Genomic DNA, 12,963 nt, shown 5'->3' with positions numbered 1-12,963 from the left:
AGCACCTGACATACAAAATTATTTTTAATACAGAGAATTTAGGCAAATGTTGCAAAGCATACAAACACTTTATTTGGTGGAAGAGTAGATCTATCCTATGTCAGCTTCCCAGGACGTGTGCTCTGCCCCGCAAGGGACTCTATGATGGGATGCATAGAGGAAGCTAGACTCACAACAAACTGAAACAACTGATGTGAAGGGAACCAGCATCTTTCTGTATCATTAAAACTTCCTGATTAAAAAAAAAAAAAAAAAAAAAATGTCTGCCAGGTGCAGGGTGACTCATGTCTGTAATCCCAACACTTTGGGAGGCCAAGGTGGGAGGATCACTTGAGCCCAGGAGTTTGAGACCAGCCTGGGCAACACAGGGAGACTGTCTCTAAAAAATGTTTAAAAATTAGCTGGGGCTGGGCACAGTGTCTCACACTGTAATCCCAGCGCTTTGGGAGGCCTAAGCAGGCGGGTCATCTGAGGTCAGGAGTTTGACACCAGCCTGGCCAACATGGTGCAACCCCATCTCTACCAAAAATACAAAATTAGCCTGGGCACAGTGGCTCATACCTGTAATTCCAGCACTTTGGGAGGCCGAGGCGGGTGGATAACCAGAGGTCAGGAGTTCGAGACCAGCCTGGCCAAAATGGTGAAACCCCATCTCTACTAAAAATATATAAATTAGCGGCCGAGCGCGGTAGCTCATGCCTGGAATCCTAGCACTTTGGGAGGCCGAGGCAGACGGATCACCTGAGGTCAGGAGTTCGAGACCAGCCTGACCAACATGGAGAAACCCCATCTCTACTAAAAATACAAAATTAGGCAGGCGTGGTGGCACATGCCTGTAATCCCAGCTACTTGGGAGGCTGAGGCACTTGAACCCAGGAGGCGGAGGATGCGGTGAGCCAAGATCACGCCACCCAGCCTGGGCAACACTTGATGGAGCGAAACTCCATCTCAAAAAAAAAAAAAAAAAAAAATTAGCTGGGTGTGGTGGCAGGTGCCTGTAGTCCCAGCTACTTGGGAGGCTGAGGCACGAGAATCACTTGAACCCGGGAGGCAAAGGTTGCAGTGAGCTGAGATTGTGCCACTGCACTCCAGCCTGGGTGACACAGTGAGACTCTTGACTCAAAAAAAAAAAAAAAAATTAGCTGGGCATGGTGGTGTGCACCTGTAGTCCCAGCTACTGGGGAGGCTGAGGTGGAAGGATTGCTTGAGCCCAGGAAGTTAAGGCTACAGTGAGCCGTAATTGTACCACTGCACTTCAGCCTCAGTAACAAAGCAAGACCCTGTCTCAAAAGGAAAAAAAAAAAGTCTATTAACCCCCCCATGTCCCCCAGTATAATTACTTAAGTCCTTAAGTTAGCCTGACAAACACCTACCACCTCAACAGGGATGCTGAGAAAATTCAAAGAACAGCGGGATCAAAAGGAAAGACAGATGGGCACCATGGGAGGACATGACAGAGGGCAGCCTCGCCTTCAGAGTTCTCCTCGCCTCCTGCTCAGGGACCCTGAAGTCTGTGGCTTAGGCCTGAGCTGTCTGCATTTTGGATTTTCCAGCTGGAACTTAAATTAGGAGCTTGTGGTCAAGGCCTTGGGCTCTTCAGATGACAGAGATAACTGCTAAGATCTAAGAAAAGAAATGTAATCCATGAAGACCTCGAGCCACAAAATTCAGCCCACCAGCGAGAAAACATTTCTAAAATAGCCAATAGAATAATATGGAAACAAACACCACAAAAACCTGTTTTCCTCTGAGAGAATTCTAACTCAATAAGGAAATACAGGGGTTAAAGGCACCCTCTTGTGTACAAATGATATGAAAAATATGTAAATGAAAATAACGTATGGAAGGATTAGAATTATCTAATAACTAGATAATTCCAATTAGATAATCTAATTATGTAATTATTCTATTAGGCACAATAGGATCTAATGAGACTGTTTTTGGCTTGGGGATTTTGTTGTTGGAAGGGTTTTGTTTTTACCTTCTTTTTTTTGTTTTTTTTGTTTTTGAGACGGAGTCTCGTCTGTTGCCCAGGCCGGAGTGCAGTGGCACAATCTCGGCTCACTGGGATTACAGGTGTGAGCCACTGTCCCTGGCCTGTTTTTTCCCTTCTTACCTTTGATGGAGCCAGCCAGGTAGGCCTTTCGGGCATCAAAATCCTTACTAAGGAAAGAGCCGTTTTCTTCACTCTGGCATATCCCCTTTGTGAGAACTGCAATATAACTCTCCATCATTTTAACTGGGCTCCCATGTTTCAGGTACATTCTGTAAGAAAGGACAACAAAGCAACTGTGATTTCATTTGGCACAAATCATGTAGAGACGTGCACCCAGGCTGGTATGGGTGCCTTCTCAAGAATCCGAGGCCACCTTGCTACTGCCCTTCTGAATGCTTCACTCTTCTGTTTTTTTTGAGACAGAGTCTCACTCTGTCGCCCGGGCTGGAGTGCAACGGTGCAATCTTGGCTCACTGAAACCTCCACCTCCTGGGTTCAAGTGTTTTTCCTGCCTCAGCCTCCCGAGTAGCTGGGATTACAGGTGTGCACCACCACACCCTGCTAAGTTTTGTAATTTTAGTAGAGTCGGGGTCTCACCATGTTGGCCAGGCTGGTCTCAAACTCCTGACCTCAGGTAATCCGCCCACCTCAGCCTCCTAAAGTGCTGGGATTACAGCTGCACTTACTGCACTTACTGCTGAGTTACTGCGCTTGGCCTGAATGCTTGAATCTTTTCATGTAGAAAGTAGTATTACTTTCAAGTAGCGTCATTTCTCTCTAAATTAAAAATATATTTCAAAGAAAAAGCAGCCGGGCGCAGTGGCTCATGCCTGTAATCCTAGCACTTTGGGAGGGCAAAGCAGGCGGATCACCTGAGGTCAGAAGTTGGAGACCAGCCTGGCCAACACGGCAAAACCGCATCTCTACTAAAAATACCAAAAAAAAAAAAAAAATTAGCCAGGTGTGGCAGCACATGCCTGTAATCCCAGCTACTCAGGAGGCTGAGGCAGGAGAGTCGCTTGAACCCGGGAGGCAGAGGTTACAATGAGCCGAGATTGCACCATTGCATTCCAGCCTGGTCAACAGAGCAAGATTCTGTCTCAAAAAAAAAAAAAAAAAAAAAGAAAGAAAGAAAGAAAGAAAAGAAAAAGCTTGAGAGTCCTTCAACAATTCTTTGGACTCAGCCATCTCCTTACATCTGGGAGCCCCTTGTTGTACTAAGGCAGGAGAATGAAGTACGAACTTCCTGAGGTCCCAGGATTCTCAAGAATGTTGTGCACTTATCCTGTGTCTTACATTCACAACTGGGGTTCTCAGTCATACAACTCTGTTTTATCACTGAGATTTCCTTTGACAAGAAAGGAGTTTTACGCACTGTTCACAGAGAAACCAGTAATTAGTTGTAGAACCCATACTTATTATTAAATGAGTTCCCAGAGGTAGCTATATTTAGATAATTAAGAAATCAAAACTCCTTTAGGTTTCTGGTGATAAATGCACATTAGACATTCATCGTCAAGTTAAAGCTTCTAGAAAATGCTGACAGGAAACTGGCTGCATTTATAGCTCACATGTGGAATCCGTCTCTTCCCCTTGAAATCTCTTCCTGTGAGCAACTAAAATTAAATTTTGCTTGAGAAACATGACTGGGTCTATTTGGGCCTTTCAGGAGCTGGTGGGATAGAAAATCGGGAAGAAAATAAAACATATTTAAGACAGATCACTTGAGGGCCGGGCACAGTGACTCACGCCTGTAATCACAGCACTTTGGGAGGCCGAGGTGGGCGGATCACTTGAGGCCAGGAGCTAGAGACCAGCCCAGGCAACACGGTGAAACGCTGTCTCTACTAAAAATACAAAAATTAGCTGGGCCTGGTGGCTCGCACCTGTAATCCCAGCTACTTGGGAGGCTGAGGCAGAAGAAACGCTTGAACCCAGGAGGAGGAGGTTGCAGTGAGTCAAGATCACACCACTGCACTCCAGCCTGGGCAACAGAGCGAGATTCCATCTCAAAAAAAAAAAAAAAAAAAATCACTTGAAAATTATATTTATCATAGACTAAATGAAAAAAGCAAGTGTTTTAACTGCTTGCCAACTTTTGTCAATCATCAGTGTTTTTTTAAAAATTACTAATTCAATTCACAACTTGAGGGGAAAAAAGTAGAGAACAATGAATGTGGTGAGCTTTCACACATGTAAAATACATTCAAACCAGGAACTCACACACAGGCTCACACAGGGAGAAAAACTTCTCTGATAGGATATAAAGAAGGAGGTCACGGGAGTTGTGTGGGGTGGGGATCAGGAGGTAGAACTGGAGTCTGGCAACAGGAGGAGGCGGCAGCTTAGTTTTCACTGTATATTCTCCTGTATTTCTAAATGTGCTTTATTACTACCAACAACAAAAAAACCAAAATGCCATTAACTTTCTAAAATAGAGGCCAAGCACTGTGGCTCATGCTTATAATCTCTGCACTCTAGGAGGCCGAGGCAAGAGGCTCACTTTAGGCCAGGAGTTCGAGACAAGCCTGGTGAACATGGTGAAACCTCGTCTCTACTAAAAATATAAAAATTAGCCAGGTGTGGTGGTGTGCGCCTGTAATTCCTGCTACTTGGGAGGCTGCAGCACAAGAATCACTTAAACCCATGAGGTGGAGGTGGTAGTGAGCCGAGGTGGCGCCACTGCATTCCAGCCTAGGTGACAGAGTGAAACTCTATCTCAAAAAAAAAAATTATAAAATAGAAACAATACACAGTAATAGAGAAGAGAAACATAAGGTTGGTAGGATAAGATGACTTCCTACATGACAACCCTGGGCCAGGAGAGATAAAACAGAGGGGGAAATCCCCCCAAAACCACTCCACAGGAAAAGCCCACAGTGCAACCCCGAGCACCTTGTTCAGATAGACATCCATAGGCTGCCACACATCCAGGCCTGGACAGCTGACTGCAAGTGTGCATGAAACCCCGGTTCTCTAGCAGGGCCACTAGCAGCAAGCGACTAGAGGCTGAAGAGGACCACAGCAGTGAATCTGCAGCCACATAGGGAATGAGGTTCCCTCCTGCGGGCTTCTGCTGCCACTGTGAGCAGCAAGCTGTGTGTGGAAGGCACGCCTGCCTGCTCCTCACCAGAAATGGAGGGAGGCAACTCCATGTCAAACTGTCGTGAAGAAAAGAAGTCTTTGCCTATGAGTGTGTGCATGTACACACAGACCTGTGTGTGTGTGTGTGTGTGTGCAAATACTTGGACGTGCATACATGCAAGAGTGAGCATAGTGCTGCATGAAGGGGCAGGAAGCAGAGGAGGCGGCTGGCAGTAGCTCCGAGTCCTCACTTCTCTTGCACTGTGATGGGAGAAGAAATCCAGGATACTACAATGCCACGCACTGCACAAGCTGAGAAACCCTCTGGGCCTCCTTCTGGGCAGGAAGTGGGGTCTGAAGCAACCTTGCCTTTTGGACTCCAGAATATTTCCCAGTGAATTCAGATGAGCAACATAACCCTGACTCAACCAAATGAAATGGGAGTCCAATGTTTGTTCAAAAATACCTCTGTAGTGTTTTTAGTTTATGGCTTCTGGATAGCATCTTTTCTGGCAATAATAATCTCCCTTTGTGTAAGTGCCACATTAGCAGACAACTGTTTATCCACAGTGAGACATTCACCTGGTTCTTATGAGAGTAGGAAGCTTTTTTATTCTGGCTGGTTGCAAAAATGGTGAAATCTCATTTAGCCAAGATATAATCTAACTGAAACTCTTAGGTAATGAGAAGATAGTCTTATGATAGAGTTTTTCTCTTTTTTTTTTTTGCTTCTTTTGGTGTGTGTATATACATTCACGCACAAAAATAGCCAAAAGGCTACCATTTATTAGGCTTATAAAACAAAAACAATTCCCTTCACCCTCAGTGCCCCCAAAAATCTCTGTATTAGGGAAAAGCCTGACGGTAACATGACACCTAGAATTATAATTCTATCTAGTAACAACAATATTTTTTTTTTAAAGGGCCAGGTGCAGTGGCTCACGTTTGTAATCTGAGCGCTTTGAAAAGCCAAGGCAGAGGATCACTTGACCCCAGGAGTTCAAGACCAGCCTGGGCAACATAGTAAGACCACCTTTCTACAAAATATATATATATTTTTTAATTAGCCAGGAGCAGTGGCACACACCTGTAGTCCTAACTACTTGGGAGGCTGAGGTGAGAGGACTGCTTCAGCCCAGGAGTTCAAGGTTACAGTGAGCTATGATCATGCCACTGCACTCCAAGCTAGGCAAAAGAGCAAGACCCTGTCGCTAAAAAAAAGACAACAGCCAAAAAAAAAAAAAAAAAAAAAAAAATCACGACTAAAACCCTGCAAGGCAGGGCGCGGTGGCTCACGCCTATAATCCCAGCACTTTGGGAGGCCAAGGCGGGCGGATCACTTGAGGTCAGGAGTTCAAGACCAGCCTGGCCAACATGACAAAACCCCCTCTCTACTAAAAATACAAAAAATTAGCTGGGCATGGTGGCACCCACCTGTAATCTGTTACTCGGGTGGCTGAGGCAGGAGAATCGCTTGAACCCAGGAGGCAGAGGTTGCAGTGAGCCAAGATCGCCCCACTGCACTCCAGCTTGGGCAACAAAGTGAGACTCTGTCTCAAAAAAAAAACATAATAAATAAAGCTCTGCAAAAGCCTTCATCATTAAGAAAGAGCTAATATCTTTAACACATAAAAAAAGAGTGTCATCACGCCTATAATCCCAGCACTTTGGGAGGCCAACAATGAGCAGATCGCTTGAGCTCAGGGGTTTGAAACCAGCCTGGGCAACATGGTGAAACCCTGTCTCTACAAAAAATACAAAAAATTGGCTAGGCATGGAAGTGCGCACCTGCAGTCCTTGCTACATGGGAGGCTGAGGTGGGAGGATCACCTGAGCCCTGGGAGGTCAAGACTGCAGTGAGCCATGATGAAGCCACTGCACTCCAGTCTGAGCAACAGAGTGAGACCCTGTCTCAAAAAAAAAAAAAAAAAGAAAAGAAAAAGAAAAGAAAATAGACTGGTATATTTTAGATAAATTTTTCAACAATGGAGATGAAACTAAAAGAGTCTAGCTGAATCGTGACTAACCAATTAATCAGAATTCCCTAGCTTCTCAGCATTCCAGCTAAGAAATGTGTTATTGTGCTTCGGCATAATTCTTTCCCCAAAATGACTGTACACACAGACCTTGACACATACGAACCAGTTTACCATGTCATAAGGCCCTTAACTTATCCAACCTACTAAGGGAATTCTAGACTGGAAGTGAACAGAAGTAACAGATCAAAAGTAGGAAGTGACTCAAAACACCCAGGAGCTACAATAGCTATAAAACTGCTTCTTCTCTTCCCCTAGATCATTTACCCAAATAAGAGAAGTATCAACAGAGCAAAAGAGAAAGGCCGTCTTTACAGTCTGTGAAAGGCTTCTAAAGATTATGCTGGGGAGACACAAGGCTGAACTTTGCTTTCTCAGTGTAGAAATCTGCTATGTAACTATATTAAGGTCTTCATTTTGTATATTAGCATTTAATACAATTTTTATACAGACCTACACAATATCCTAGTGAAGGCAGCATACTTCTCTGGGTTAAAATCTTTGGCGGTCAGGACAATAGAAAAATGAGTCACCTGTTCAAAAGAAACAAAAAAAAAATACACTTTTTAAATACACTTTAGCAGAATTTTTATTACTATATTCTAACAAACCTTTTGTATAAGACACAACAGTATTAAAAGAAAAAGACCAAAATGTAACAAGTCCTCACTTGCTTCTTTATACTTCTGCATGTGCATATGTATTACATATACATATATATTGAATTTCCTACATAAGAATGCAATACTTAGAGAAAAAATTTTCAGAAATCAAAAATACTTCACTCAAATATAAAAAAAGTACATTTCTACTTAATGTCCCCTAATCTCATCAAAGTACAAGAAAGAAGTGCTAAATCAGACTCACCAATTTAGCAACTGCTTATCTTTTCTCCTCCACACTTTTTTACTATTTTATTTTACCTATTTTTTTTTTTGAGTTGGGGTCTCACTATGTTGCCTAGGCTGGACTTGAACTCCTGGGCTCAAGAGATCCTCCAGCCTCAGCCTCTTAAGTAGCTGGGATTACAGGCACTACCACCAAACCCTTATTTTACTTATTTTTATTGATACATAATAGATGTATATATTTTTCCAGTTTTTTTTTTTTTTTTTTTTTGGGACATTTGCTCTGTCGCCCAGGCTGGAGTGCAGTGGTGTGATCTCAGCTCACTGTAACCTCTGCCTCCCGGGTTCAAGCAATTCTCCTGCCTCAGCCTCCTGAGTAGCTGGGACTACAGGCGTGCGCCACCACGCCCAGCTAATTTTTGTGTTTTTAGTAGAGACGGGGTTTCACCTTGCTGGCCAGGATGGTCTCAATCTCTTGACCTTGTGATCTGCCGACCTCAGCCTCCCAAAGTGCTGGGATTACAGGCATGAGCCACCGCGCCCAGCCTATTTTGGGGTTTTTTTTTTACCTTCACGCAATCATACCTTTTTCAAAATGGAAGAATCTGGAACTTCAATTGTTGTGATATAAAACCATGTTCTTCTGTACTGACCAAAGACAAAGGGATGGAGAAGTTTGTTTTCATCTGTAAGGCAGCATTTTCTCAGCAGCAGGTTCCTTAATGTGGCTGTCGTGGAAGGATAACACCACACCCACAGAACTTCTCCATTTGTGTCCTTTTCTACGGTGGAAAGATGGTCACTGTGAGAATGTCAAACAGCAGCAAGGAAGTGAATTGATTGGTTACTCAGAAACACTTAGTGGAATCAGTTTTAACATCCCATCTTACAAAGCAACTCAGAATACCTGAGACCCCAAATTCCCACCTATCTCTACTGCTCAAATTATCTAGCTGTCATGATCCTGAATTACAGGCCACCTGAGTAGAAAGTTTTTATAACAAACCATGAATGAAAATTCAGCCTTAGAGATATGGTAGAGTTTTGGCCGGGCACGATGGCTCATGCTTGTAATCCCATCACTTTGGGAGGCCAAGGCGAGTGGATTACCTGAGGTCGGGACTTCGAGACCAGCCTGACCAACCTGGAGAAACCCCATCTCTACTAATAATACAAAAATTAGCCGGGTGTGGTGGGGCATGCCTGTAATCCCAGCTACTCAGGAGGCTAAGGCAAGAGAATTGCTTGAACCCGGGAGGCGGAGGTTGCAGTCAGCCAAGATCACGCCACTGCACTCTAGCCTGGGCAACAGAGCAAAACTTGGTCTCAAAAAAAAAAAAAAGAGAAAGAAAGATGTTAGAGTTTCTCCCTATCTCCTCCCACACAAATGCTTATCAACTAAAATTACATTAAGTTTTAACTAGTTGGAATAATTCTTTTTTTTTTTTTTTGAGGCGGAGTCTCACTGTCACCCAGGCTAGAGTGTACTGGTGCTATCTTGGCTCCCAGGTTCAAACGATTCTTCTGCCTTGGCCTCCCGAGTAGCTGGGATTACAGGTGCCCACCACCATGCCCAGCTAATTTTTGTATTTTTAGTAGAGACAGGGTTTCGCCATGTTAGCCAGGCTGGTCTTGAACTCCTGACCTCAGGTGATCTGCCCGCCTCGGCCTCCCAAAGTGCTGGGTGGAATAATTCTTTAAATGGAGTTTTGCTCTTATTGCGCAGGCTGGAGTGTAATGCAGTGATCTCAGCTCACCACAACCTCCATCTCCCAGGTTCAAGCTATTCTCCTGCCTCAGCCTCCCGAGTGGCTGGGGTTACAGGCATGCACCACCACTCCTGGCTAATTTTGTATTTTTAGTAAAGATGGGGTTTCGGTTTCTCCACATTGGTCAGGCCGGTCTCGAACTCCCCACCTCAGATGATCTGCCTGCCTCGGCCCCCCAAAGTGCTGGGATTATAGGCGTGAGCCACCGTGCCCAGCCGAATAATTTTTAATAAAAACATAGAAAAGGTTTGTCGAAAACAAAATCGGAGATGAAGAAAATAGTGAAATATTTCAAACCATGTTGCATACCAACTGTGTGAATTTTGTATTTAAAATTGTTTAGGCCAAGCATAATGGCTCATGCCTATAATCCTAACACTTTGGGAAGCCAGGAGGATCGCCTGAGGCCAGAAGTTCCAGACCAACCTGGGCCACATAGTGAGACCGCATCTCTACACAAAAAAAATTTTAATTAGCTGGACATGGTGGTGTGTGCCTATGGTCCCAGCTACTCAGGAAGCTAAGGTGGGAGGATCAAGTTAGCCCAAGATTCAGAGGTTGTCGTGAGCTATGCACCACTGCATTCCAGCCTAGTCAACAGAGACCCTGTCTCTAAAGACTACAAATAAAAAATTGTTATTGAAAACAGAATTACCATTCCACCCAGTAATCCCATTACTGGGTATCTGCCGAAAGGAAAAGAAATCATTATACTAAAAAAGACACTCACATTCTGTTTTTTTTTCTCTCTCTGAGACAGGGTCTAACTCTGTCACTTGGGCTGCAGTGCGGTGGTGCAATCTCAGCTCACTGCAACCTCCACCTCTGATCTCAGCTCACTGCAACTTCCACCTCCCGGGTTCAAGTGATTCTCCTGCCTCAGCCTCCTAAGTAGCTGAGATTACAGGCGTGCACCACCATGCCCAGTTAATTTTTTGCCTTTTTAGTGGAGACAGGGTCTCGCTATATTGGCCAGGCTGATCAACTCCCAGCCTCAATTGATCCACCTGCCTCAGCCTCCCAAAGTGCTAGGATTACAGGCATGAGCCACCACGCCTGGCCTCTTTTTTCAATTTCTTTTTTTGAGACGGGGTTGGGGGGGGGGGTCTCACTCTGTCACCCATGCTGGAGTACAGTGGCATGATCTCAGTTCACTGCAACCTCTGCCTCCTGGGACCAAGCAATCCTCCCACCTACAGGCACACCACACCCGGCTAATTTTTGTATTTTTTGTAGAGACACGAGGGTTTTACCACATTGCCCAGGCTGGCTGCAAACCCCTTTTAAATGCACGTTAGTGTGAATAATTAAAAAACTGCTGAGTTCAAAATATGATCATATGTCATCTTTTTATTTGCTATTAGTAGATAAAGACAGTTTAACTTAGCCTTAGTTCAAAAGTACCTTCTGGAGAAACTAAGTTACTTAGGTTTTGTTTTGAAGCAGTTTGAAAATCACATTAGAAATAAATACAGTAATCCACCTGGACAACATGTCGGTATCCCATCTCCACAAAAAATACAAAAATTAATCGGGTGGTGGTGCACGCCTGAGGTCCCAGCTACTCGGAGGCCGAGGCGGGAGGACGGTTTGGGCCTGGGAGGTGGAGGCTGCAGAGAGCGGTGATTGAGCTACTGCACTCCAGCCTGGATAAGAGGGAGACCCCGTCTAAAAAAAAAAAAGAAGACAAAGAATAAATACAGTAAGCGATTCCCACATAAACGCACTGCTTTGAGGCACTGAAAAATAATCAGCATATTTCTTCAGTTTTGCTAAAGCCTAAGCAATGTTATTGCAATAGCACTTGGGGAATAGAAAGAGTTTAGGGGTGTGCAAAAATCTCGGGAAAATAAAACTTTTTCGAAGGGAACCAACGGGTTCCACCCCCTAAATACTGCACGAGGCTGCCCAAAGATCCCCGTGTGATATTTTTTAATTATGGAAGATAATTACATTCCTCAGAGCTAACCGAGATTCCACCACACAGGATTGTGTAGAAACTCCTGCTTTATTTATGCACAAGCTCGATCACATGATGCAGGAGCTCTCCACTGGTGGGGGTTGGGGGCTCTGGGCTACACTGCGAGGGTCCCACTCCCGGCTCTGTACTGCCTATGGTGTGTCCGTGCACAATGACGGCCTGGGCCTCCATTTGTTCCTCCGTGAAGTGGGCGTCAGACGTTTCCCAAGGCCCCTCGGTCCTTGGTGAGAGCTAAAAGGAGACAATGCGTGTACAACGCGCAGCACCCGGCCCAGCAGTCTCCAGCTGCCCGGTCCCACGATGGGGGCCGCCCGGGCGGGCAGTCACCCGTGGCTCCGAGGCAGCCGCCCGCGCCCGGCTCGGGGGAACCTGACCCTGCCTCCTCCCCGCCGCGCCGCGCCGCCGGCCGGCTGCTCCCGCCCGGCCTGGCCCCGCCCGCGCAGCGCCCCTCGCAGCCGCCCAGCCTGGGAGCGCTCGACGTCCCGGCTCCGCCGGGCAACCCGGGGCGTGCAGGGGGAGCTCCACCCCGGCATCTTGGAGGTCCCCGGGCTACCTCGGGCCGGGCAGACCCCACAGGCGGCCGCGGGCGGGCGGGCGGGCGAGGGCGGCGGGCCGGGTCCCCTGCGCCAAGGAGGCCGGGCTCCGCAGTCCCCAGTCCAGGCCCAACAGGGAGGGGGCCGCGCCCTCCTCATGCGGTCGGCGCCGGGGGCCGCGGGAGCCCGGGCTGCCCCGGGCCGAGGTGGAGCAGAGGCAGAACCAGGGTGCGGGCTTGCCAGGCAGGGCGCCTACGTCCTCACCGATCAGCCCGACTCCAAGCATCAGCTGAGTGTCCGCCACCTCGGCCGCAGCCATCTTCCGCCGCCGCGGCGCGCAGCTCTGGCTACCGCCTGCAGGACCCGCCTCGCACCCGAGCCCCGCCCCGCCCGCCGTAGGGCCCGCCCCCATCACAGGCCCCGCCTCCCTCCCCGGACCATCACAGGCCCCGCCTCCCGCTGTAGGACCCGCCTCCCTCCCGCCCCGCCCCATCACAGGACCATCAACCCCCCCCGTCGGCCCCGCCCCACCCGCCGGCCCACCTATTCCAGCCCCAGTCCTCCCTGCCAGGACCTGCTCAGTGCAGCTCCACTCGTCTTCTGCCCGTGGCCCTTCGCCCTTGGAAACCTCCCTGAGTCTCCGCAGCCTGCCTCAATTTCTCTAATCCAGCTGTTCATCCTTCTTCTTCTCAATCCACTCCAATCTTTCTTCCCGT

General features: G+C 47.0%; 1 protein-coding gene across 8 annotated transcripts in view; it reads right to left on the bottom strand.

The window, feature by feature from the left end:
* Positions 1 to 12,667, bottom strand: part of DENND10 (DENN domain containing 10) — a 29,679-nt gene extending 17,012 nt beyond the window's left edge. Inside the window, exons 1-5 of one of the 8 annotated variants that reach the window (XM_016919469.4) lie at positions 12,512 to 12,657; positions 11,217 to 11,401; positions 8,550 to 8,766; positions 7,570 to 7,649; positions 2,117 to 2,265 (exon numbers count right to left, since the gene is read on the bottom strand). In XM_016919469.4, the coding sequence (XP_016774958.1) occupies positions 2,117 to 2,265; positions 7,570 to 7,649; positions 8,550 to 8,766; positions 11,217 to 11,227 (457 nt within the window). In that variant the 5' untranslated portion in view covers positions 11,228 to 11,401; positions 12,512 to 12,657. Of the gene's footprint in view, positions 1 to 2,116; positions 2,266 to 7,569; positions 7,650 to 8,549; positions 8,767 to 11,216; positions 11,402 to 12,511 lie in introns of all 8 variants that reach the window. The other 7 variants (XM_016919472.4, XM_016919470.4, XM_016919467.4 and 4 more) reach the window with 7 other exon arrangements.
* Between the last annotated feature and the right edge of the window lie 296 nt (positions 12,668 to 12,963).

Source organism: Pan troglodytes, chromosome 8, assembly GCF_028858775.2.
Source record: "Pan troglodytes isolate AG18354 chromosome 8, NHGRI_mPanTro3-v2.0_pri, whole genome shotgun sequence".
NCBI lineage: Eukaryota > Metazoa > Chordata > Mammalia > Primates > Hominidae > Pan > Pan troglodytes.
This window is presented reverse-complemented; position numbering and strand designations above follow the sequence as displayed.